The 25,134-nt window shown below is 45.4% G+C and overlaps 1 protein-coding gene across 3 annotated transcripts in view; it reads right to left on the bottom strand.

Annotated features, from left to right (window-relative positions):
* Nucleotides 1-25,134, bottom strand: part of LOC103183850 (neurabin-2) — a 60,793-nt gene that overhangs the window by 1,634 nt on the left and 34,025 nt on the right. For 2 of the 3 annotated variants that reach the window (XM_042343290.1, XM_007901562.2), the window contains exons 3-9: nucleotides 22,658-22,790; nucleotides 18,673-18,793; nucleotides 11,220-11,324; nucleotides 5,718-5,853; nucleotides 2,395-2,553; nucleotides 1,746-1,799; nucleotides 604-833 (exon numbers count right to left, since the gene is read on the bottom strand). In XM_042343290.1, coding sequence (XP_042199224.1) covers nucleotides 604-833; nucleotides 1,746-1,799; nucleotides 2,395-2,553; nucleotides 5,718-5,853; nucleotides 11,220-11,324; nucleotides 18,673-18,793; nucleotides 22,658-22,790 — 938 coding nt within the window. The remainder of the gene's footprint in view (nucleotides 1-603; nucleotides 834-1,745; nucleotides 1,800-2,394; nucleotides 2,554-5,717; nucleotides 5,854-11,219; nucleotides 11,325-18,672; nucleotides 18,794-22,657; nucleotides 22,791-25,134) is intronic. The other variant, XM_007901564.2, reaches the window with a different exon arrangement.

Raw genomic sequence — 25,134 nt, 5'->3', positions numbered from 1 at the left:
TTATTACTAAGAGGTGACTGAGAGAGAATTTGCCCTGAGTTACTGGGCTACTCTTTACATTCCCGTCTTCAGGTCACACCTGAAGACCTTCCTATTTGACCGTACCTACGGTCACCTCCCCTCCAGCTCGGGGTCATGCTCCGCCACTGTCAAACACTCAAGGGCACCACCCTGCGTGAGGGGACGGCTGCATAATAATAATAATAATATAATAATAATCCTTGCATTTGATATAGCGCTTTTCACGTCAGGAGGACGTCCCAAAGCGCTTCACAGAACACACTGTAAAGTGAATTGACTGTATATTTGTGGGCGAACGCGGCAGCCAATTGCGCACAGCAATGTCCCACAAACAGTCGTAGATTGAAAATGACCAATTTATTATTGTTTTTGGATTTTTGGAGGGATTATTATTAGGCGTGTGGAGTAAGGAAACTTGCCCAAGGTTTCGCCCTGTCTGGAATTGAACTCAGGTCTCTCGCTTGCAAAGCGAGTGCTCTAACCACTGAGCTACAGGACTCCACGTCGTTGTCGTTGTTGTGGGTCTACTGCTTTTCTGCAACTCAACGGAAAACATACAATTGGAGCCAAGATCCTCCTTACTTTTGCTGGTACTCTTTGATCAGACGTTTCGCTTTGCTGTACTTCCTCTCCAGGGCCTGGTACTGAGCCTGTGTCTCCTTCAGATGCTCGTCCACGGCCTGGCAGAGCGTCTGAGCTTCCATCCAGTAACTCTCCAGCTTCTCCATCCGCTCCTTGTTCTCCTCCACGCTTTGCTCCAGCTGAGCCTTTTCCATTCGCCAGCGCATCTTCTCCTGTTCTGTTGAGTGGAGCTGAGCAGAGGAAATACAAGAGGAGAATTATAATAATCCTTGCGTTTGATCTAACTCCTTATCGCGACGTTGAGAAGTCTCAAAATGGTTCACATTATACAACGATTGAACAGATTATTATTATTATTATCATATTTGTTTCGAAGAGATTATTTATTACCTCCAGAAAGCAATCCATCAATGAAATTAACAAAGGGTCCCGACAATCAAGCATTTCATAAATCCAGTGTCTGAAAAATTTCCTCTCCCAGTCAGCTGTGTAAAGCGCTTGAGACTTCCCCCCCACCCACGTCCCCAACGTGACAAGCGCTGTATAAATGTACATTGTTTTTTGGTAGATAAATCGCAAGATCACAGGATGAAGCTGGCCTTTCAGCCCATCTGATCTCATCCTCCTAGAATACCCGCCCCACTGTCCTCCCAACACAGCACATTGAGCTGTTCCTTAACTAAGTCCTAGCCTCAACTACCCTTTCTGGTAACCTGTTCTAGTCGCTAATAAAATAAATACTTCCATCACATATGACTGAGAGATTCCCATGTACAAATAGAGTGAACACGTACAGTCATTACAACCCATAGAACATGGCATTTATATTTGGCTTCATATGGAGTAATAAATCCTTAATTTTTTTAAAAAAAATAATAATTTGGTTACTCAATCCACGACTGTTTGTGGGACGCTGCTGTGCGCAATTGGCTGCTGCGTTTGGCCCACATAATACACAGTCAATTCACTTTACAGTAAATTCTGCGAAGCACTTTGAGATGTCTCAAAGGTGTGATAAGGTGCTATATCAAATGCAAGGATTATTATTATTATTATTATTATATGCCAACTATCTGAGACAAAATAGATGCCACTTAAGTCTCATGATCTCCGCGTGTTGATTGGAATATCGGTAAATGTACCTTTCGTTTCAGCTGTTGAATCTCCGCCTCTGTTACTGCGTGTTTGATTTGTAGCTGAAAAGTCCCCCAAAAAATTATTAATAAATAATCATGTGTTTTTTTTGCCATGTGTTTTCTAAATCATTATTTTGAGATAAGCCAAGGCAGAGGAACAACAGAACACAGGTTTAACAACAATAACAGATTACATTTACACGCCTTTCACATCGGGAGGTTGTCCCAAGGTGCTAGACAATCAGGGATTTGGACCCGAGCTGGGGATTTGGATTAGGAAAGATGGAGGTCAGGGAGGGTAGAGGTACGAGGGTGACTGAAAGCACGTTCGAAGAGGAGGGTCTTGAGACGTGCCTTGAAGGAGGCCAGAGAGGGAGCGAGACGAAGGGTTGTGGGATGGAGTTCCAAAGGATAGGGGCAGAGAGGCTGAAGGCCCGACCTCCGATGGTGGGCCGGGCCGGGTGGGGGAAGTGGAGCAGGCCGGTGCCTACTGAGCTGAGGGAGTGGACAGGTCGATGTGGGTGAGGTCGATGAGCGATCAGGTCACAGGGAGGAACAAGACCATGGAGGGCTTTGCTACACCGCTTCGCAGGATGTTGCTGGAAAGTGTATTGACTTGTCGGCCACTGTTTAGGGGAGGAGTCAGTCAGCCTACCTCCTTGAACTTGTGCACTAGTTTTTCAGGGTCCATTTCAATGGGCGACAGCATGTCCTCATTCTCCCCTAGGTCAAAAACCTCGATGGCCACATCATTGTTGGCGAACATGGGGCTCATCTCCTCTTCCTCCTCGTCTGTCGCGTACTCTCCAGTCTGCTGGGGCAACAACGCTATTCTATTAACAGAGAGTTTCCTCCTCCTCACCCCCCACCCCCACACACCCCCAACTCGTATCCAAAATCACTCACAAGAAAAACAAAGCAGACACATAGGTGGCGGGTAAAAATATTCTTCGGGATGTTGGGGGGGGGAAGGGAGAAGGGGGGAGGTGAGAGCTAAATGCTCGATCCCTTTTAAGTAGTCTCTGTGCCAGCTTCAAAGATGGCCGCCCCCTCCATCTCCCCACCACACAGACTCTGAGTTCCATTGGCGGTCCTTCCCTGATGAGCAGCCTGCGAGGGATATCCTCCTGACGTTCAAGGCCCTATACAAATGTATTGTTGTTGATGGAGCGGGCGCAACCGACAAGTTGGGAGAGGGGCAAGAGTGGCCCACAGGTGCCATTAGTTGGGGCTGGTCGGGGTACTTGACTCGCAGCTCCCTTAGAGAGCTGTAGGGGGAGAGAGGGGGTGGGAGTAGTTTGAGCCCTCTCTAGCCCCAGCTACCCATCGCCAAAGAGCAGACCATTTTGGAAACAGGCCCACAATCCAGCCCAGTGTTTGGAATAATTCCAGAGCAACAGGGGAAAGGGCTGAGTGAGAGAAAGAAAGAAAGAAAGAGAGAGAGAGAGCAAAGCATCGTGCGATTAGAGAAAATGGTGGTTCCATATCAAATGCAAGGATTATTATTATTATTATTATTACTTAAGAACTTCCTCTCTCTGTTACAACTTTGCAGTTGAGGGGGGTGACATGGGTTGAGGAAAGTCTGTGAATTTCCACTCTTCCCCCCCACCCTACTCCCCCTGGCAGTTTGTCATTTGAGCGCTTTGAGACGTCTTCAAGATGTGATAAAGTTCCATATCAAATGCAAGGATTATTATTATTATTATTACTTAAGAACTTCCTCTCTCTTGTCACTAGGTGACAGCACAAACAAACCGGATGAAAAATAATGGGCACAGTGTTGAAGGGTGGGGAGAGGACATTGCAAGGATTATTATTATTATCATTATTTTCACAAGGATACAGCACTCTGGAAGGAAGGCAACAAATAGCTGCCAGTGTAAATATATAATTGATACAATTGGGGAATGAAGAGCTCTTGAATACTCCTGAAAATGTCCCTAACCTTAGGAACCGTGGAACAGAATAATCATAATAATGATAGGCTTATCACTCCGTCGAGACCTCTTAAGGCACTTCACAGGGTATACTATAAAGTGTTTTTGACTGTGTATTTTATGACAGCCAGTTTGCACACAGCAATGACCCACAAACATGCCATGAAGTGAATGATCAATTTTATTATTTGGGGGATTGTTGGTCAGGACTCCAGGAGAAACTCCCTACTCTTTTCTAATAGTGCTGTGGGATCTTTAACATGCACCTGAACAGGCAGATCGGACCTCTGTGTAACGTCTCATCTGAAGGACAGCAGCTCTGTTAGCTTAGACTATGTGATTACATGTCCCGGCTTGGGGCTTGAACCCACAACCTTCTGACTCAGAGGAGAGATTGCTACCACTGTGCCAGGGGAACAGAGTAATAGAATGAGTGTTATGGTCAATGATTAGCTCAGGAACATTACCCACTGGTTTGAGAGGCACTTTCATAGTTTACTAAGTGGAGCTCTTAGCTGTTAGGCTGGTTTGTGACTCTTGTCCAACCCTTTCTGCCTGTTATGTTGAAAGTACATAAGCAGCTGATAGAAGTTAGTGGAGAGAACAAGTGAGCAGCTCACACCACGCACTGCCTTCAAACCCACCAATTCACACCAAGTCTAACAAACCTTGATAGACAAATCGCTGTTGCTATTATTTTTATTGCAGTTGTAGATATCACTGGCTGAGTTGGAGTTATTCGAGAATAACTCCAAATCCTAAATGCAGTTCAGAACACAAAATGGAATTAGCAGTCTTCATATCCCTAACCAACACAACGCAATGCTATCCGTCAATTAAAAAGAAACTAGGGCATTTTTTTCCCATTTAGACTTTTATTATTCTCCAGGGTACTGTACTATTTCCAAAAATAACTTCAAGTCCGCTCTATAAATATGTGGACCAAATTCAGTGTGGGGGAGGGGAGTAATTCTGGTGTATTATACAAGATTTTCACACGGGGAGAACATCTGAAAGTGCTTCACAGGATTTTACTGTAAACCTAGTGACTGGATGTTTTGTAGACAAAAGTGGCAGCCAATTTGCAAACAGCAACGTCCCACAAACAGCCATGAAGTGAACAACCTATTTTATCTGGTTGGATTGTTGCCCAGAACACTGTGAGAAACTCCTTTGACTTTTCAAATAGTGCCACGGGATCTTCAACATGCACCTATACAGGTACCGGGGCCTTGGTTTAACATCTCATCCGCAGTAGATTCATTAGTGTGCAAAGAAAGCTCCTAAGAAGATATCGAGAGGTAACATTTGCAGCCTTTCACAGGAACAGGAGGAAAGAGGAACAGGGGTAGGCCATTCAGCCCATCGAGCCTGTTCCACCAGTTTATGAGATCTTGGCAGATCTTTTTTTAATCCCAATTCCTTGCCCTTTTGCCACAGCCTTTAATCGCTTTAGTACCAAGTATCTGCTTATCTCTCTAAAAAGCATCCCTATTGAGAAATAAATTTTAAATTAAAAATAAATCAATCAGTAGCCCTAGCGACTAAAAGTTGCAGAATTTTCGGGGGATCAACAGGATGCCCAAAAAGTCTTGATACCATTACAATGTCTAATAAATCTCAAAGAAATGATGATACTTCTGTTTTGTTTTCAGATAAACAGGATAGTTACTCCACACGCCTAATAATAATCCCTCCAAAAACCAAAACAATAATAATAAATTGGTCATTTTCAATCTACGACTGTTTGTGGGACATTGCTATGCGCAATTGGCTGCCGCGTTCGCTCACAAATATACAGTCAATTCACTTTACAGTGTGTTCTGTGAAGCGCTTTGGGACGTCCTCCCGACGTGAAAAGCGCTATATCAAATGCAAGGATTATTATTAAGGATTATTATAGTTATCACGACTGTTTGGTCATCCGATAGAAGAGCGAGCCCACTTGCTTGGAGAGGAATGGGCACCACCTGCTCGTTGTAATAAGGGTTTTAAGAAACTCCGCAATTTTTTTTAACCCCTTAAAAGGCCTTCTTACCTCTTCGTCCTCATCGGGGTATTGGCCATAGTGCTGCTCCATCATCTCCCTCTGCCATCGCTCCTGCTCCAGCGTTTGCCGAATCAGCTGAGCCACCTCGCTGGTTTCACCTGGTTTCTCTCTTCCGATCAGAAACCTGGAAAACATGTCACATGCCATCAAAGGACTGCTGACTGACTGATTCGTCAGTCAGATTTCTATTGCTCCTTTCACGTCAGGAGGACGTCCCAAGGAGCTGGACAGTCAGGGATCTGCATCTGAGCTGGTGGTTGGGATCAGGAGGGGTGGAGGGCGGGCATGGTAGGGTTAGAATGGTGACCGAGGCATGGTTGAACAAGAGGGTCTTGAGACAGGTCTTGAAGGAGACAAGTGAGAGGGCTAGGCGGAGGGACTGTGGGATGGAGTTTCAGAGGGTGGGGGCAGAGTGGCTGAAGGCCCACACTCCAATGGTGGGGCGGGCCAGGCGGAGGATGTGAAGCAAGCCAGAGCCTGCTGAGCGGAGGGAGTGGACAGATAGGTTGGTAAATTTTAGTAGGTCACAGAGGAAGGGGGGAGCAAGATCATGGAGCACTTGATGAGGATCTTGAATTTGCTCCTCTGGAGGATGGAGAGCCAGTGAAGGACAAGGAGTGGAGTCCTGTAGCTCAGTGGTTAGAGCACTCGCTTTGCAAGCGAGAGACCTGAGTTCAATTCCAGGTAGGGTGAAACCTTGGGCAAGTTTCCTTACTCCACACGCCTAATAATAATCCCTCCAAAACTAAAAACAATAATTAAATTGGTCATTTTCAATCGACGACCGTTTGTGGGACATTGCTGTGCGCAATTGGCTGCCGCGTTCGCCCACAAATATACAGTCAATTCACTTTACAGTGTGTTCTATGAAGCGCTTTGGGACGTCCTCCCGACGTGAAAAGCGCTATATCAAATGCAAGGATTATTATTATTATTATTATAAGGATGGGGGAGACCAGCTTAGTGTGGGAGAGGACACGAACTGCAGAGTTCTGAATAATCTGCAGCTTGTGGAGGGAAAAGTTGGAAAGTCCGGTGAGCAGAAAGTTAGCATAGTCAAGCCTAGACCTAATGATGGTCTCGGAAGCCTGAAGGCAGAGATAATAATAATAATAATCCTTACATTTGATATAGCGCTTTTCACGTCGGGAGGACGTCCCAAAACGCTTCACAGAACACACTGTAAAGTGAATTGACTGTATATTTGTGGGAGAATGCGGCAGCCAATTGCGCACAGCAATGTCTCACAAACAGTCGTAGATTGAAAATGACCAATTTATTATTGTTTTTGGTTTTGGAGGGTTTATTATTAGGCTCTGTGTGGAGTAAGGAAACTTGCCCAAGGTTTCGCCCTCTGCCTGGAATTGAACTCAGGTCTCTCGCTTGCAAAGCGAGTGCTCTAACCAGTGAGCTGCAGGACTCCACAAAGTGGCAAAGGAAAGCAATGTTATGGAGGTGGGGTAAGACAGAAAGGGCCATGGCACAGATGTGGGGTTTAAAAGACAATTGAGGGTCAGACAAGACACCAAGGATCTGTACTGGCTCAGTGAGGTGGAGAGCGCCTCCATGAATAAATTGAGTTTATCCATGGATGCACTCTCCAACTCTCGAGCCAGTATGGAAGGTTGAAATAAACCCTTGACACATGTAGGGTAAAAGACCAAGTGTTGAAAATGTACAATGTGCAGTAATGCAAGTGGCCACCCCTGGGCTTCATCCCTGCAAACAGTACATCATTCTGCCTTATTGCACAATTATCTCATCAACTGGAACAAATAAGTGTCTGCTGGAGCAGCCCCGGATGGATAAAAGATTCATACACAGGCCTGACCGAGTCAAAAGATTCCGAACCTGACCTGAGATGAACTTTACTTGTGTGTTTTTCCGCAGCTCAGCACATTAATCGGCTGTGTCTGTTTGGCCAAGGGGCCGCCCTTAAAGGATTTAAAACCCAAAATACAATAGTCTTTTATTTGCTAATTTTAGCCTTTTTTCTTTTAACCCCTTTCCGTTTTACACCATATTTTCTGGGTCACCAGAAGGCAGAATCCACTGGATTAGCCTTGAAATGTTGCCTCCTCACTCGCTTCCTCTTACACATCAGCACAGCTTAGAATGCGTTTAGAATGCACCCTTGAAGGAATCTGCAGCTCAGTGGTTAGAGCACTTGCCTTGCAAGCGAGAGACCTGGGTTCGATTCCCGGGCGGGGCAAAATGTTGGGCAAGTTTCCTTACTCCACACTCTGTTTACCTAGCAGTAAGTAGGAACCCGGTGGTTAGTTGACTGGCGGATCACTTTTCCGGGGGTAAGAATTGCGGGTAAGAATTCCATGACTGTTTGCGGGACGCTGCTGTGCACAATTGGCTGCCGCGTTTCACCCATAAAATGTACACTCAATTCATTTTCCGGTATATTCTATGAAGTGCTTTGAGACATCTAGAAGATGTGATAAGGCACTACATCAAATGCAATGATTATTATTATCATCCTGTGGCCCCCTGATATTTATTACACCTCCCCTGCCCCGCCATGAAAAAAATTCCATAATTTGCCCTCCATCGGTATTTCAAAATGGCCAACTGCTACAGGCCATCGGGTCCCATGGAATATACTGTAAAGTGTAATGACTGGGTATTTTGTGGGAGAATATACAGTGCCCTTCACGGAGGGTAGCGTCTCAGAGCGCTGCCCTCACTGAGTTGGAACCCTACCTTCTTTTCACAGGAGACATTTGGTCTCCACCATTAAAGTTTCACTGACACGATGACGCTTAATTGTTTAGTTATAGGTGCTTTCCTCTAGCATCCAGACTGGAGATGTGGTCTGAACCAGTGTAAACTTGCTGAACACCAGAACGGGTTAAGTTAGTTCTGTAAGTGATGTGAGCTTCAAGCTTTCTTTCCAGGAAGACCAGGAATAAATTTACAATGATCAGGGCAAGAGCTTGCTCGTTTGAATCATAGAAACATAGGAACAGGAGTAGGCCATTCAGCCCCTCGAGCCTGTTCCGCCATACTATAAGATCACGGCTGATCTGGTCCTCAAGTCCAATTACCTGCCCTTTGCCCTGTATCCCTTAATACCCTGACCTAATAAATAGCTATCCACCGCAGCCTTGAAGATATGAATGGATCCAGCCATAATCCACAGCCTTTTGGAGAAGAGAGTTCCAAATTTCCACTACCCTTTGGATGAAACACTGCCTCCTAATTTTACTCTGAAATGGCCTAGCTCTAATTTTAAGATTATGCCCCTTTGTTCTGGATTCCCCACTCAGAGGAAATTCTCTGAATCCCAATCAGGACTGGGGTTTAACCTTCCATCTTTAGGACGTCATGTCCAACAATCATGATTACAGCACAATCATTCCCAGCACTGTATTCGAGTGTCAGCCGAGACTGTGAGCTCCAAGTTCCGTAGTGAGACGTGGGATTTCAACAACAGCAACAAATTGCATTTATGTAACACCTTTCACATCGGGAAAACGTCCCCAGGTGCTGGACAGTTATAGATTAGCACCCGAGCTGGGGGTAATAATAATAAGCCTTTCATTTTATATAGTGCCTTAGCACGTCTTCGAGGCGTCTCAAAGTACTTCACAGAATATACTGTAAAGTGAATCGACTGTTTATTTGGCGAAACGCGGCAGCCAATTGCGCACAGCAACGTCCCACAAATGGTCATGGATTGAAATGACCACTATTATTATTTTGTTTTATTATTTAAGGACCGAATTAGGAAACGAATGCACCCAAACAGACCTGCCGTTCAACCTAAACCTTCTTGGCAGCTGTTCTTGCAACATTTGTCATTCGTTTGAAATCTTCCCATCAATTATTTACAAGTCCTATTTTAAGCCACAGCAAAAAGCTTGAAACAGAAGCCTGGAGCAGAGTCCTGCTTCAGACGTGATGGATTTTAATAATAAATAAGTGGAAAAATAGCCCGGCCTCATGTACCTTATTTGTTTAAAATACACTTTCTGGAAGTACTGTACCGCCATATGCTGGTTGTTGCACTTCCTCATCACACTCAGAAAATGCTGTTTGCACCCGGCTGTAACAGGAAGTGTTTTGTTTAACCTCCTCTTGACCTGCAGAGATGCTCTCTCACCATTATTAAGCACAAATTTTTTTTAGTGGGGTGGGTGGGTGGGGTGTGGTGTTTGTCAGACTTGTGCTGAAACCAATCGACATGCTTAAAAGGATCCGAACTAGATCGAGACTTCCAGATATATATCTGACCTATGCATGGAAATTTCCACCATGACTGCAATATAGTGCACACACATTCTCTCTGTCTCTCTCTCTCTCTCTGGAAGGATGTATTCTGCAGAATATGTGTGGGACACTGCCGTGTGCAATTGGTTGCCGTGTTTCACCCACTGTATATTCTGTGAAGTGCTTTGAAAGATGTGATAAAGCACTATATCAAATGTAAGGAATATTATTATTATTATTAGGGGCAGGTTGGAAAGAACCAAGAATGGACATGAAGGAAACTGCTGGGGTTCAACTAGCTAAGATTGCACAACTTTCTATTGAGCGACTGTCTGGTAAGCTTGCCGCAGCTTATCCAACATTAACTGCCTGTTTACTTGCCTGCTGTCGTTCTCTTTCCAATTTGCTGCACTTTAAAGTATAGGCTGTCATGTGGATGTTGATGGCCATCTACATTTTGACACTTTAACAACCTCTTGCCTTGATATCTCAGCAACACACAGTGCTACGTGTGGTGAAGGCACTCGTGAATGATCAGGACACACTGACAAAACTGCCACAGATCCAAGGAGTAGGGCAAGGCAGAGCATTAAGAAAATGAGCCAAAATTAATTTTACATTTGGCAACATGAATTTAATTCAACGAGATCCTGTGCCTGTAATTGTTCTCCTGCTCTGAGCTTTTGCCCCTGTGGTGCTTACCCCATTGCTAAGCAACTGTGTGTTGCACAGGCAAAATCACAACAAATTCCTGTTAAAGCCTGGGCGGCTTTCTGGGTTGTTTTGGTGAGTAAATGTCTTATAATGATGATAATGCTTACATTTGATGTAGCGCCTTATCACTTCTTTGAGACATCTCAAAGCGCTTCACAGAATATACTGTAAAGTGAATTGACAGTGTATTTTGTGGGCGAAATGCACAAGCCAATTGCGCACAGCAGTGTCCCACAAACAGCCATGAGTAAATGGCCACATTATCATTATTATTATTTTTGAAGGGATTCTTATCCCAGGAAAAGCAATCCGCCAATCGACTAACAACCACGTTCCTATTTACTGCTAGGTAAACAGAGCCGTGTGAAGTAAGGAGACTTGCCCAATCTTTTGTCCTGCCCGACAATTAAACCCAGGTCTCTCGCTTATGAGGCGAGTGCTCTAAACACTGAGCTACTGGCCTCTGAACGATTGCACCACAAAGCGTTGCTGTACACGACATATCATTTATACGTATTTCTCATTTCCCGAGGTTTTGTTCCAAATTATTCTCACCTGACTGTCCCCTTTGTGTTCCGAAGCACAGTGGCTGCAAAACTTTGGGTCACACCCACCAGACTGGTCCCATCGACCTCCACTATTAGGTCGTTCACTTGGATTCTGGAGGAGAGAAATTATACCAGAGCAAGTTAGGTTCAAAGTCAAGTTTCCAGACTCACCTCTTTTGGTCATCTTTCCTCTCCCCACCCTCTGCAGCTCCCACCCCACCCCCAGCTCAGATGTAGGCCAGTAGTGTGAAGCTCTTTGAGGTGTCCTTCTGATGTGCAACGCCCTTTGTAAATGTCAACAACAACAATAAAAAGATTAAATTTGTATAGAGCCTTTCACGTCGGGAGGACGTCCCAAGGCGCTGGATAGTGTACAGCATTTCAGACCCAAGCTGGGGTCGGGGGGGGGGGGGGGGAGAGAAGGGAGGGGAAGGGGGGTGACCGATGGCATGTTGAAGAGGAGGGTTTTGAGGCGGGACTTGAAGGAGGCTAAGGAGGGGGCGGGTGGGTCGGGGGATATGGAGCAGGCCAGAGCCGGCTGAGCGGAGGGCGCAGGTGGGTTGGAAGGGTCACAGAGATAGGGTGGGGTGAGGCCATGGAGGGCTTTGTAGGTGAGGACCAGGATCTTGAACTGGATCCTCTGAAGGACAGGGAGCCAGTGGAGAAGGGCAAAAATGGGAGAGATGGGGTCACAGAGTTTGGTGCAGGAGAGGACACGGGCTGCAGAGTTCTGGATTATCTGCAGCCTGTGGAGGGAGGAGTTGGGAAGGCTGATAAGCATGGTCGAGCCTGGAGGTGATGAAGGCATGAATAAGTCAATTGCATTAGACTGGATTGTCAGTTCGTTTCTGTTTTCTGTAGGATTTAAGTCACCGTTGTTATGTGTGCTCAATCCCTCGCATCGGAAGTTTAAACTCACAGTCCAGATTGACAGCGCTGGGGATGTGCTGCATTGTCATAGGTGCCGTCCTTCGGATGAGATGTTCAACCGAGTTCCTGTCTGTGCCTGTTCAGGTGGGAGTTAAAGATCCCATGGCACTGATCGAAAAAAGAAGGGAGTTTTGTCTCCCTGTGTCCGTGCCAACAAATCCCCAAATAAAAATCAAGCATTCACTTCATGGCCGGTTGTAGGGCATTGCTGTGTTATGTTCAACCTACAATATATAGTAAACTCCTGATTCCAAGTCATTCCAAGGGAAAAGGGGTCAGTGACGAGTTATCCAGAATGGCCAATTAGGCATAACAATAACAATAATAATCCTTGTATTTGATATAGAGCCTTTTCACGTCTTTGAGACATCTCAAATTGCGTCACAGAAGATACTGTAAAGTGGATTGACTGTGTATTTTGTGGGCAAAACGCGGCAGCCAATTGTGCACAGCAGCGTCCCACAAACAGTCGTGGTTTGAGTGACCAAATTATTTTTATTTATTCATGTATTAATGCATGAATAAATGCGGCCGGGATATTGACAGCACGATGACTTGAATGGTAGTGACAAGTAAAGTCAGGGTCAAGTTATCAGGAGTTCACGGTACACAGTTCCTACATGTTGCAGTAAACCCTGTGACGTGTCTATTGATGTGGATAAGACGTTGTCTCAACAAACAGATTGTTACTGTGTCTGTGGAGCTGCCGTGTAAGGGTTAAGGCCGGTGAAGATTTCATCAAGGTCACTGGAAGGAAATGTTTTGCTGGGCAGGCAATGTCAGCGAGGGGAGGCGGGCACTGGGAGGAAACAGCAGAACACGTATTCCACAAGCAGCTTCCGAAAACGTAGCAGGCAAGAGCTTCAAGAAAAACAGATATCATTGGGGACAGTTTTCACCCTGAATCCCCTGAACGAGCAGGAGGACAACAACAACAACAAGATTACATTTGTATAGCGTTTTTCATGTTGGGAGGACGGTCCAAGGCGCTGAAAGGACAGTGGAGTGGTGCTAACGGACACGGGGCTTTGGGTACTTCTGTGAATAGCGACCCTTCCTGTCCAGAGCCTGTCATCCCACTGGCAAAACAAAGCATTGCTCTGGTGGCAATGTGCCAGCTGATCATCAGTGGTTCTCAGCCAGACAGGAGGTGTTGGGAAAGGCTCACAGCCTCTTCCTTCATAGCCAGTTCCAAACCCCTCCATTCCTTTCCGACCTTCTGAGCTGCCTGCAAACTTGCGTGAGGATGACGACAACAACAGCTTGCATTCATACCGCAGGCTTCCTACGGGATAACATCTGGGATTGCTGCACATTGGCAGGGTCCAATGTCAAGCAAGGGAAGAGGCGGGGGGTGGGACGGGGAGGGAGGAGCTGTTAACTATAGACTCAGTCGAAGAGGTAGGTCATCAGGTGGGATTTATAGATAGATAAAGAGGGTGCGAGGTGAAGGGATTCAGGCAACAAGTTCCTGAGGTTAGGGGCCAAAATATAACCTTGCATTTGGTATAGCATCTTATCACATCAAAGCACTTCACAGGAATTTGCTATGAAATTGAGTGACTGTATTTTGCAGGCAAACGCTCACTTGCAACAGCAATGTCCCATAAAACAGCCATGAATTGAGTGACCAATTTTATTTGGCCAGGACACTGGGAGAAACTCTCTTCTCTTTTCATATAGTGCCCTAGAATCTTTAATGTCCACCTGAACAGGCAGACAGGACCTCGGTTTTAATGTTTCATGGCACCTCTTGACAGTGCAATGTTCCGCCCATTGAACTGAGCTGAACTATTCACTCAAAGTTTCGACGTGTGGATTTTGTTGCTTAAATACCGCTCAAATAAATGTAGCCACCACAGAATAAAAAAGGTTTGGAAACAAAGCAGAAATGGAGGACCAAGAAGGAGAAATTCTAAACAACCACAGCCCTTATTTTGCTGGGCACTAAGCACTTCCTTTTCCTGTTTAATTTATTTATAGCCTCACCTCCTTTATTAAACAAGAGTTGGGAGTAAAATATTTGGTCTTGAAGCCACATCCTGGCTGTGAGCTGTTTCCTTCATTGTACATAAGTATAATACTAGAATTTATTGAGCTTCATTGAACCGTTACAGGCCTGAAATGCCACTTACTCTTAGCTATCTAGACAACAACCACCAGACCTTGAATTGATATGGCACCTTTCATGCAGGGTAGCATCTCAGAGCACTTAACAGTGACAGAGCTTGACACGAAGCCAGACACAAACGAGAGGTGACCTTAGACACAGTCGAAGAGGAATGTCTTCAGACTTGATCTGAGACCACTTTCTCTTAATGTTTAAAACATTGCAGAACTGTGCAAAGCTCTTAAATCCAGCTCAAAGTCTGCGGAAAAACATATCTAAATTCCGACTGCTTTGAAAAGAATTTTCCACAATTCTGGTCTATCGTAAATGCTGAGCTGACTCAGTCTTGCGGGCTAAGACCAGCTGGAATTTCGGGCCAGACATATTTTTCTCGCCAATTCATTTTCCTATTCAAAACTAATCAAGTTTTATTGCCAATAATACTGTGAATAATAAGCCTTGCGTTTGATGCAGTGCCTATGAATGTTCAGACAAGTGCTTCACAGTTAACACGATGAATTATTCAGGATGCCTTTGCCCTCTACGCACATGACAAAATAATTGAAAATCTGATCTGCTTATTATGTCCTTTGAATGACTCTCAATAAGTCTGATAAAGAAACTCCAGAAGGATATGTTCAGGTATGCCGAGACAGCAGAAAAAGAGGACATAGGTTTAGGATTGCAAAAGAGCAATTTCAGAGACAGACACCAGGAAGTATTTCTTTACCCAGACATTAATTAATGCCTGGAACAGGAGGCCAAGACCCTGGACTCAATTTAGGAAATTTATAGATTCATAGATTCATAGAATGTTACGGCACAGAAGGAGGCCATTCAGTCCATCGAGTCAGTGCCGGCTCTTTGACAGAGCAAGTCACTTTCACTAACCCCAATCACCAGCTTGGACAACGTGATTGTTCATGAAAGGATGAGATCAAATGGCCTGAAGGGCACTCTTCATTTGAACCTCTCTTGTGAACTATTTACTTTCTTCACCTAATAATACACATAATAATAATCCTTAATAATAATCCTTGCATTTGAATTAGTGCCTTATCACGTCTTTGAGATATCCCAACATAATCGATAGTATGTGATCCGAGACCCGTTTTGTCACTCTGACACTACTCAAAAAGAGAAAGGAGTTTTGCTCATATAAACACAGGAGTCGCTGGGACACGCAGCAGGTCAGGCAGCATCCATGGAGAGAAGAAAATTAGTTAACCTTTCAGGTCAATGACCTTTCATCAGAACTGGGGTATGTTGGAAGCAAGCAGATTATAAGGACAAGCAGGGAAGGGGGCGGGGAAAGAAAGACAAAAGAAAACAAGGGAGTTGCTCTCTCCCGGTGTCCCCACTAACAATCCCCTATGCCATTGGCTGTTTGTGAGGCATTGCTGTGTGCAAATTGGCTGCTGAGGTCATCTATAAAATACATGGTCGCTGCGCATTTCAGTAAAATCCTGAGGAGTATTTTGAGATGTCCTTCTAATATGAAAACACTACTTAAATATAAAGTTCTGTTGTAGCACCTAAAAGCTATTGACCTTAAGAATATTCAGATTTCTGGGTGGGGGTGATTATTTAGATGGGGACAGCCAGTGTTTTAAGAAACTAAAACAAATTCTTAAAATGCGTTAAAATCCTGAAGTACGAAATTCAAAGGTTTACATCCATCATCGAGTCGATGGATCTTTAACAGCTACAGTGTTGAGCAAACCTGTCCCAAAGTCTCTATTCTCCCACCTAGGCCTGACTGGACTGTAAATCCTGACTCTGGCCATCAGCTGAGAATCATGCCATCAGTACAGGACACACAGAAGGGCTGACGTTTATACAACGGATATAAAAGCTCCGTTACGTGATCGCCTTGCTGTAAAATTTATGTCAGGTTTACAATTTACATACTATACATTAAAGATAATTTGAACCATCAGCTTCCCTGATAATAAGGATAATCGTTTCATTTGATATATTGCAAATACGTCAAGGAGATGTTAACCTTACACTACAACAACAACTTGCATTTATATAGCGCTCTCCACGCCAGGCGGTACCCCAGAGCACTTAACAATGGCGGAGCCCAAGGCTGAGCCAGGGGGAGGGGGAGGAGGAAGGTGACCATAGCCATGGCTGAAGAGGAAGGTTGTCAGGCACAACCTGAAAATGGGGAAAGAGGGGGCGAGGCAATGGATTGAGGGAGGAAGCTCCACAGCTTCGGGGCATAGTGGCTGAAGGCACGGCTGCCAAAGGTGGAGCAGAGGATTCGAAGGACAAGGAAGAGGCCGGAGCCAGTAGAGCGGAGGCAGCAGGTAGTGCTGTGAGGAGAACGCAGGTTGAGAGATACTGGGGTGCCAAGGCATGGAGGGATTTAAACACTAGAGTAAGGATTTCATAGTCGATCCACCCTGAACAGGGAGATGGGACCTCGGTTTAATGTCTCATCCGAAGGATGACACCTCCAACAATGAAACCCCCACTCCCCATCCCCAGCACTGCATTGGGATGTCATCTTAGACTATGCAAATCCAAGTCCCAATGTCGGGCTTGAATTATTAATATATTAATATATATTGTCATAATGTTATTAGCATCATGAAATATTAGCATATTGTTATATATTATATTGTCATGTCCAAGTCTAGTCATCAGAGTACCTGAATCCACATAATAATGTAGTTAAATATCTCCACTGGACAATTTGCAAACACTTTGATATTGATGCAAAGACCAACTGGTATAATAATAATAATCCTTGCATTTGATATAGCGCCTTATCACGTCTTCTAGATGTCTCAAAGCACTTCAGAGAATAGACTGTAAAGTGAATTGACTGTATATTTTTTTGGGCAGCCAATTGCACACAGGAATGTCCCACAAACAGTCATGGATTGAATGACTAATTTATTAATATTATTTTTTGAAGGAATTATTAGGCCACGTATGAAATAAGGAACTAAAGAAGATCAGGATGTGCGTTGACCTGTAAATTGAATGCAGCCGGACAGTAAAAGACAAGCATAGTTCCTATAATCATTGGCGCAACTGAGAAAAGTAACATCCATTCAAGTGTAACGTAGTAGTGTCTTGCTATAATAACAATAATAATCCTTGCATTTGATATAGCGCTTTTCAAGTCTTCTAGACGTCTCAAAGAGCTTCAAATGAATTGACTGTATATTTGTGAGTGAAACGCGGCATGCAATTGCGCCTTTCACAGCAGTGTCCCACAAACAGTTGTGGATTGAAGTGATCAATTTATTATTGTTTTTTTCTTGAGGGATTATTATCAGGTGTGTGGAGTAAGGAAACTTGCCCAACATTTTGCCCTGCCAGGAATCGAACCCAGGTCTCTCGCGTGAGAGGCGAGGGCTCTAACCACTAAGCTACAGGACTCCACAAGTATTTGGTTAAGATTTCCGATGTGAAAGGCACTATACAAATGTCATTTTGTATTTTTTTGTTCTAGGTCTGATTGACCCATCACTGAAAGCCACTTAGAAACTACCTCTACAGAATGATCAAAACTGTAATAACACGATAATCCTTGTGTTTGATACAGCACCTTTCACTTCAGGAGGCTGATGTTTCAGAGCGCTACAGGCCATTGATTCACTTTGAAGGGCAGGAACTGTGTATTTTGTAGTGAATTGCAGCAATCAATTGACACACAGCAAACATCCCCACAAACAGCCATGAAGCAAGTGACCAATTTTATCCAGAGCGGATTCTTGGCCAGGACACAGAAAGAAATTAATTCCCTTCCTTTTTCGGGTGACGCCTTGGGATCCTCAATGTCCACCTGAACAGACCCAGAGGGGGAGCTCAGTTTACCATCTCATGGCACCTCTGACAACGCAGCACTCCCCGGTACTGTATTGGAGTGTCAGCCTAGACTGTGAGTTCAAAATCCTGGTGTGCGGCTTGAACCCAGGACCTTCTGACTCAGAGGTGAGAGTGCTTCTCAACTTAGTCAGACTTTTTGGTTGGGGGACAGAGATGGGGATGGGGTGGAGGAAGGAAGGACGTCAATGAATTTTCCAATGATGCCTTTCTGCTCCAGTTTTGGTTGGGATTCAGGAAGGCTGAGATCCAATAGGCCGAAATTCCATTGTGATAATATCTAACCCAATGGATTCTGTCACTTCAAATCTTTTTCACAGGCATCTAAGGGGTGGGAGGGAGAAGGATATCTAACCATAAACCAAATATTTGGTTAAGTATTCATCATTGGGGCTCCATAAAATCAACAAATTACAAAGGGCGCTCTTAAATATTTGATCATCGGTGGCTTTTCATGTAGCAAAAGCCTTGTGATGTCTGGCAATCAATCGCTCATGTTTCATGCTGTATTCCCAAGTGCCCAATTCCGATCTGCGGCTAGGTGGGATTCAGGACTATCTAATAAGCTCCGTACCTGCCATCCCGGTGAGCCGCTCCTCCGTCAGTTACTGTCTTGACGAAAATTCCCAATTTCTCCAAACCCATGTCCGCTCCGGCTCCCATTCCTATGATGCTAATGCCCAAACCATCGTCATCTGCGAGGGTAAAAGGCAGAGATTTGCAATGCAACAATACGGACTTACATTTACACAGCGTTTTTCACGTCGGGAGGACATCTCAAAGCATCTGACTGTCCTGGTTAAACAGTCCCCACTTGGAGCCGGTTGGAGATTTAACTACAGCACTTGCATATTTGTTATTCGTTAATCATATAACATCCGACTAATAAATAACTTTCATATATGACTGATTTGTATCATATTCACTTCGTCACGGCAAACGGCTTCTCCTCCAGGCACGCACCATCTCGTGTGGTGTTCCTCAGTGCTCTGTCCTCGGTCCCCTCCTCTTCACCCTCTACATGCTCCCCCTTGGTGACATCATCCACAGCCATGGGGTAAATTTTCACATGTATGCGGATGACACCCAACTCTATCTCTTTGCCTCCACCCTCAACTCCAGGATTACTGGCGTCCTGACCGACTGCCTGTCCGACATCAAGTCCTGGACGCGGGCCAACTTTCTCCAACTCAACGTCAGCAAGACTGAGGCCCTTCTGATCGGCTCGCGCCAGCGCCTCCACACTACAGGCGCTGGCAGCATCAGCCTCCACGGCTGCACACTCAACCTCACTAAGCCAGTCAGGAACCTGGGTGTCTTGTTTGACCCTGAACTGTCCTTTCTCCCCCACATCCCCGCCATGACCGGCACTGCCTACCACCACCTCCGCAATATCGCCAGACTCTGCCACTGCCTCACCCCTCAGGCTGCCGAAACCTTCAGCCACGCATTCGTCACATCAAGGCTCGATTACGGGAACTCCCTCCTCATCGGCCTTCCCAACACTTCCCTTCACAAGCTGCAGATCATCCAAAACTCTGTAGCTCGTGTACTCTCACGCACCAGGCTCCATGACCCCATCACTCACAACCCATCCCCCAGAGGATCGAGTTCAAGATCCTCGTCCTCACCTTTAAGGCTATCCATGGCCTTGCCCCTTCCTACCTCTTTGACCTGCTGACTCCCTACCAACTTGCCCGCTCCCTCCGTTCAGCGGGCTCTGGCCTGGTCCATGTCTCCCACCCGACTCGCCCTACCATCGGTGGCCGGGCTTTCAGTCTCTCTGCCCCCACAATTTGGAACTCCAACCCACGGTCCATTTGCCTCGCTTCCTCCCTTGCCTCCTCCAAGGCCGGTCTCAAGACCCTCCTCTTCGACTGTGCCTTTGGTCTCCCTCCCACCTCTCTGTCTTCCCTCAGCCCTGCACCACCCCTCCCCCATGCTCGGGCCCAGACACCTGACTGTTCAGCGCTTTGGGACATCCTCCCGACGTGAAAGGCACTCTATAAATGTTATTTTGTTGTTGTTGATGAACGTTTCACTGGCATATTGCTAGTGACAGTGTGTGAACTTTTCCCATACGTGGCTTAATTGTGATTGCAGTTAAACACTCGCTGCTTTTGTTACCTTGAGCAAATTCCTGGTGGGCAATCAATGGACTGAAGGGGAAGGAGAAGTATAAACATGCTGGGGGGTTGGAAGTAAAACGGTATACTGTCTCTCTTCTTTCTTTTTTTAAATGGAAAGAATGTAATCGTGTCTGTTCAAGAGGCTGTGGCATCCGTCAATGGCCAATTGTTTAGACATTAAGATTTGTTCATTATTTTCCGTTTTAAAGATGCAACCAAAAGATCATTGTATTTAGCGGTTGATATACGACAAACCCCCCACCACCTCCCCCCCTTCCCCCTGCACCCACAACCCTTTACTCCATTTCCCACCCCTTCCCCATCGATTCTGTGTCCGTCAGATGCTTTCAAATCCCACCAAAAGGCCTTCCTTTTTTGCTTTCGGTCACCTCCCCCCTCCCTCTCTCCCACTCGCTCAGGGTCAGACTCCGCCACTGTCAAGCGCTCCGGGACTCTATCCCGATTGAAGGGCGCTATATAAATGCAAGTAGTTGTTGGTAAGAATTATGGTGAAAGCTGCTTCCAAATTAACAGCAACTTGCACTTATCATTAGGACTTAATTTAATAATTTTTTCCCAAAGACTGCGTGATGCAACGTGTTAAGATCATAATTGTCCTCGCATTTGATACAGTGCCTTTCACATTTAGGAGGACGAGGATTTACTGTGAAGCACAGTGTCTGTGTGTTCAATAGTTTGAAGGCTAAGACAACGGGGGATTTGGGAGGCTTTCGTGGTTGACGCTTTGTCGAGGTGGGAAATGACACAGAGACCTCCGTTGCATTGAAAAACAACTGTGCATTTTATGCACCAAACATCACTTGTTTGGCGTACAAAATATTAAAGAACTTGTTGTGGTCCTTCAGAGACGGGACAAAAGAGGGAAATGTTCGGTTAGAGTCCTCCAGCGTAGTGGTTGGCAATTTTGCCTCATAAGTGAGAGGACTCGGGTTTGATTCCCGGGCAGGTAGGAACCTGGTTGTTAGTCGATTGGCAGATCACTTTCCGGGGGAATAATCCCCTGGCCCCACCCATAAATAAATAAATAAATAATTTCATCATTCACTCCACGACTGTTTGTGGGACACTGTTGTGCGCAATTGGCTGCCACATTTCTCCCACAAAACGCACGGTCGATCCACTTCACATTATATTCTGTGAAGCCCTTTGAGACATCTCAATGATGTGATCAAGCGCTATGTCAAATGCAAGGATTATTATTATTATTGTCTGATCTGACTTCTCTCTCTCGCTCTCTCTCACCAGCGCTGTTTCTCTAAATGATTTTACAACACGTGTGCGCAGAGCTAACTGATGATCGTGCTGTTTATCTCCCTTGCCAAGTCTCTGCTCACTCTGCCATGGCAACCTGGCTTTATAATCACACACAGCAGCAGGAGGCAAAGTTTCAAATAAATAAAACCTGGCATTCAATCGTAGAGCTCTGCTGATGATTATAAACAGTGTGAGTCTCACACTTATGTTCTCACGATGAAATAGAATCTTAAACATTATAGCACATCCATATATCCCTCCATCCACCCATTCCCAAAGCCAACCGACCTATCTCTTCCCACCCCACCCACTCATTTCTCTTTAAATGCTTACCCAAAAAGCAATAAACCCTTGGCCTAGATTGGACTAGATTGGATGCATTTAGATCTTTCGTCCAATGCTCTCTCAACTATGTACTGACTGATGGAATTATAGGCACAAATCTGACCGCCGAGTACCAATTATGATCCATCAAATTAATCATAATACTAGCGGGGCAGATAGGCTTGTGTTGGCTACTTCTGGGCTAGTATGTTAGGAAGGAACCAACACAGTGATGTCACGAGCTATCTACTTAGCGTGACTTGTGTAGTGCCTGTAGCACTCACAGCTCAATAGCTGTTGGGGTGAAAATTATAATGTGTTAGTCATCATTGAATACAGCCTTCAGAGGCCACAGGTCTTGTTGGCCTATGAGAGAGTTGGCTTGTAGGATACTGGCTTTGGATCCAACTCAACCATTGGCGGGCGGACCATCAGCCACTCTGTCCCCATCCTCTGGAACTCCACCCCACAGTCCCTCCACCTGGCCTCCTCCCTTGTTTCCTTCAAGACCTGTCTCAAGACCCTCCTCTTGTATGGTGCCTTCGAACACCCTCCTACCCCTATCTTTCCGGCCCTCCAACCCTCTTCATTCCAACCACCAGCTCGGGTGCGGATCCCTGACTATTCAGCACCTTAGGATGTCCCCCTGACGTGAAAGGCACTACACAAATGCGATTTGTTACTGTTGTTGTGGGTCAGGAGGTAGCTCTCTCGCCTCTGAGTCAGAAGGATGTGTGTTCAAGTCCCAGGTTGGGACTTTGAGCTCACGGTCTAGGCTGGTCATCCAGTGCAGGGCTGTGGGAAGCAACAGCTTCTTATCTCGTGACTTACCTTTTTCAAGTTCCACGGGGAAGAGATCCAGTCTTTCCACTCGTTTTTCCAGCTCATATTCTGCCGATGCCGCCATGGGATCCACGTCATCATTCCGCCTGTCGTAGTCCTCATTGGAATAGGTGGTGAAAACCTGTCCCAAAAATCAATCAACAACTTTAGCCTGAAAAGCATCACTAAGTGTCCAGCCATTTGTTGAGCCTGAGGCTGACTCAGAGAGCACGAGCTACACCTGGATCAAGCTTTACACTCCGCGTTGGGAAAAGTGCTCTCATCCTGATGTTTCAGTTTTGCTTCACAACCAAGTGGAGATTTTTATTTTGCTCAGCCAGGTGTCTGACACATTCACGTCTGAAACCCATCACCGTGCTTAAGGGTATCCAAACCAAACTGAAAATTCCACGGATCCCACCTACATGTGGAAATTCCCAGAGAAAGATTGCTGGGATGGAATGCGCACTCTCTCTATGGAGGGATGCATCCTGCTTACCTAATTCCGGAAAGTATTAGGTGCAGGTTGGCAAGAGCCAAGGCTTGTTGTGGGGGAAGTGTGCATTTGGGTAACTGCTGGAGTCTAACCAGCTAAAACCATGTAAGTTGCCATTGATAGCACTGACTGGCAAACAACTGTCAACACGTGCTCAGAACTGGCCCAATAATAACTGAGTTGAAGCTGGGGCAGCCCCAACGGTACAGTGAATAGAGGCATTGCCTATGACCGGAAGCTCGCTGGTTCGAATCCCCGGTCCGCTCTGAGTTTACTGGTCTTAGGCAGGACTGCAAGGGGAAGCTAAATTAACGCCTGCTTTCCCAGGGAAACCCATCAGGGTCAACCTCTCAAAACCCCTCATAAATTCGTCCTCTCAAAACCCCCTATGTATTTCGCCCATAAAATATACAGTCAATTCACTTCACAGTATATTCTGTGAAGCATTTTGAGAGGTCGCAGAGACTTGATAAGGCGCCATATCAAATGCAAGGATTATTATTATTGTCATTGTGCACACCTCTATCAGGTCCCCTCTCAACCTTCTCTGCTGCAATGAAAATAGACTCAGCTTCTCCAGTCTCTCCACATTACTACAGGGTGACCCAAAGTCCTGATAGCTACCCTATTATCTAGAAAAAAAAACATTTTTCTAAGGCTTACTAGGCATTGTAATGGTATTACAAGTTCTTTGGTCATCCCGCATTACCCCTCACTGGTAATAATTCTCATACAGTTAAAGAGCTCAATCTCAGAATGTACCCCCAGCCAGGAATTGTAACAACAGCTTCATCACTGTGCGACAGAAAACACATTTAAAAATGTCATCAGCACGAGATTAACGTTGAGATGATCTGATGAATGCTCTAATAGAATTCTAAAATATCCAATGAATGAAGCTTCCCCGGAATAATGATCTACATCAAGCGATTTCCAATCCTACATCTGCACCGAAGAGGTCAGGCTATATATTTCCTGTATGTGTATGGTTACAGGCCACCGTAACACAAGCAAAGCGACTATATTTTTTATATACAATATATATATATATAGGCAAACATGGCAGCCAGTTTTGCATATAGCAATGTAGCTTTGAACTGGTGAATGAAGATTTGATTTGAGGTATTGTTGGCCAGGACACTGTGAGAAGCTCCCTTTTCTTTTTGAACAGCGCCTTGCGATTTCTTTTACATCCACTTAAACAGGCACAGACAGGTTCTCGATTGAACGTCTCATCCAAACGACTGCACCTCCAGCCATACAATGTTCTCTCCCCAACACTGCACTGCGAGCTCAAAGTCTCCAACGGGGGACCGGAGCACACACAACCTTCTGACTCAGAGGAGAGAGTGTCTCCGACAGAGCCAGGCTGACACCTTGAGTCAGCTTTCTCACATGCCATTATGGAACAAACTGTTTTGACATCTGCTTCTGCTGCACGATGGAAGGGCACTCACTGAAATACTTTCCATGCATTAGCGGTTCGTGAAGTCAAGAGCTTTGAGCCATTTATGTTCTTCAGTGAAAAGCTGGAACCAATCATCGCAGGCATTTAGTTTATCCGTGTGTGCCTAGGTTTCCATCTGAGTATGAGTAGGGAGTTGGGGGGGACTGGTAGAATGCTTTATCAAAACAGCTTGGATTTATACTGCACCCTGCACGTAGAGTAACGTGTCTGGCCGCTTTACGGTGATGTGGACGGACCCCAAGCGGGGTGGAGGCATAGCGAGCGGGAGGTGACCGTAGGCGTGGTTGAAGAGATCGTTTTTAAGGTAGGATTGTAGATGAGCGAGGTGGAGGGTTTGAGGGAAAGTCGTTACCATTAACATGTAAATTCAATCTCCTTCAAAAGGCCCCAAAGTTGCGTTAGATCTTGCTGTTTTGGATTCCCGACGGATTCTAACCCACTTCCTCTTATTCTTTTAACCTGATTTCCAGGTCCCTTACCACTCTTCCTCAATTAGTCAGAGACAAAAGGGATGAGGTGGTG

The sequence above is a fragment of the Callorhinchus milii genome, unplaced genomic scaffold (assembly GCF_018977255.1).
Source record: "Callorhinchus milii isolate IMCB2004 unplaced genomic scaffold, IMCB_Cmil_1.0 Scaffold23, whole genome shotgun sequence".
In the NCBI taxonomy this organism is placed as follows: Eukaryota; Metazoa; Chordata; class Chondrichthyes; order Chimaeriformes; family Callorhinchidae; genus Callorhinchus; species Callorhinchus milii.
The sequence above is the reverse complement of the archived record's forward strand: the minus strand, read 5'-3'. Positions and strand labels throughout refer to the sequence as shown.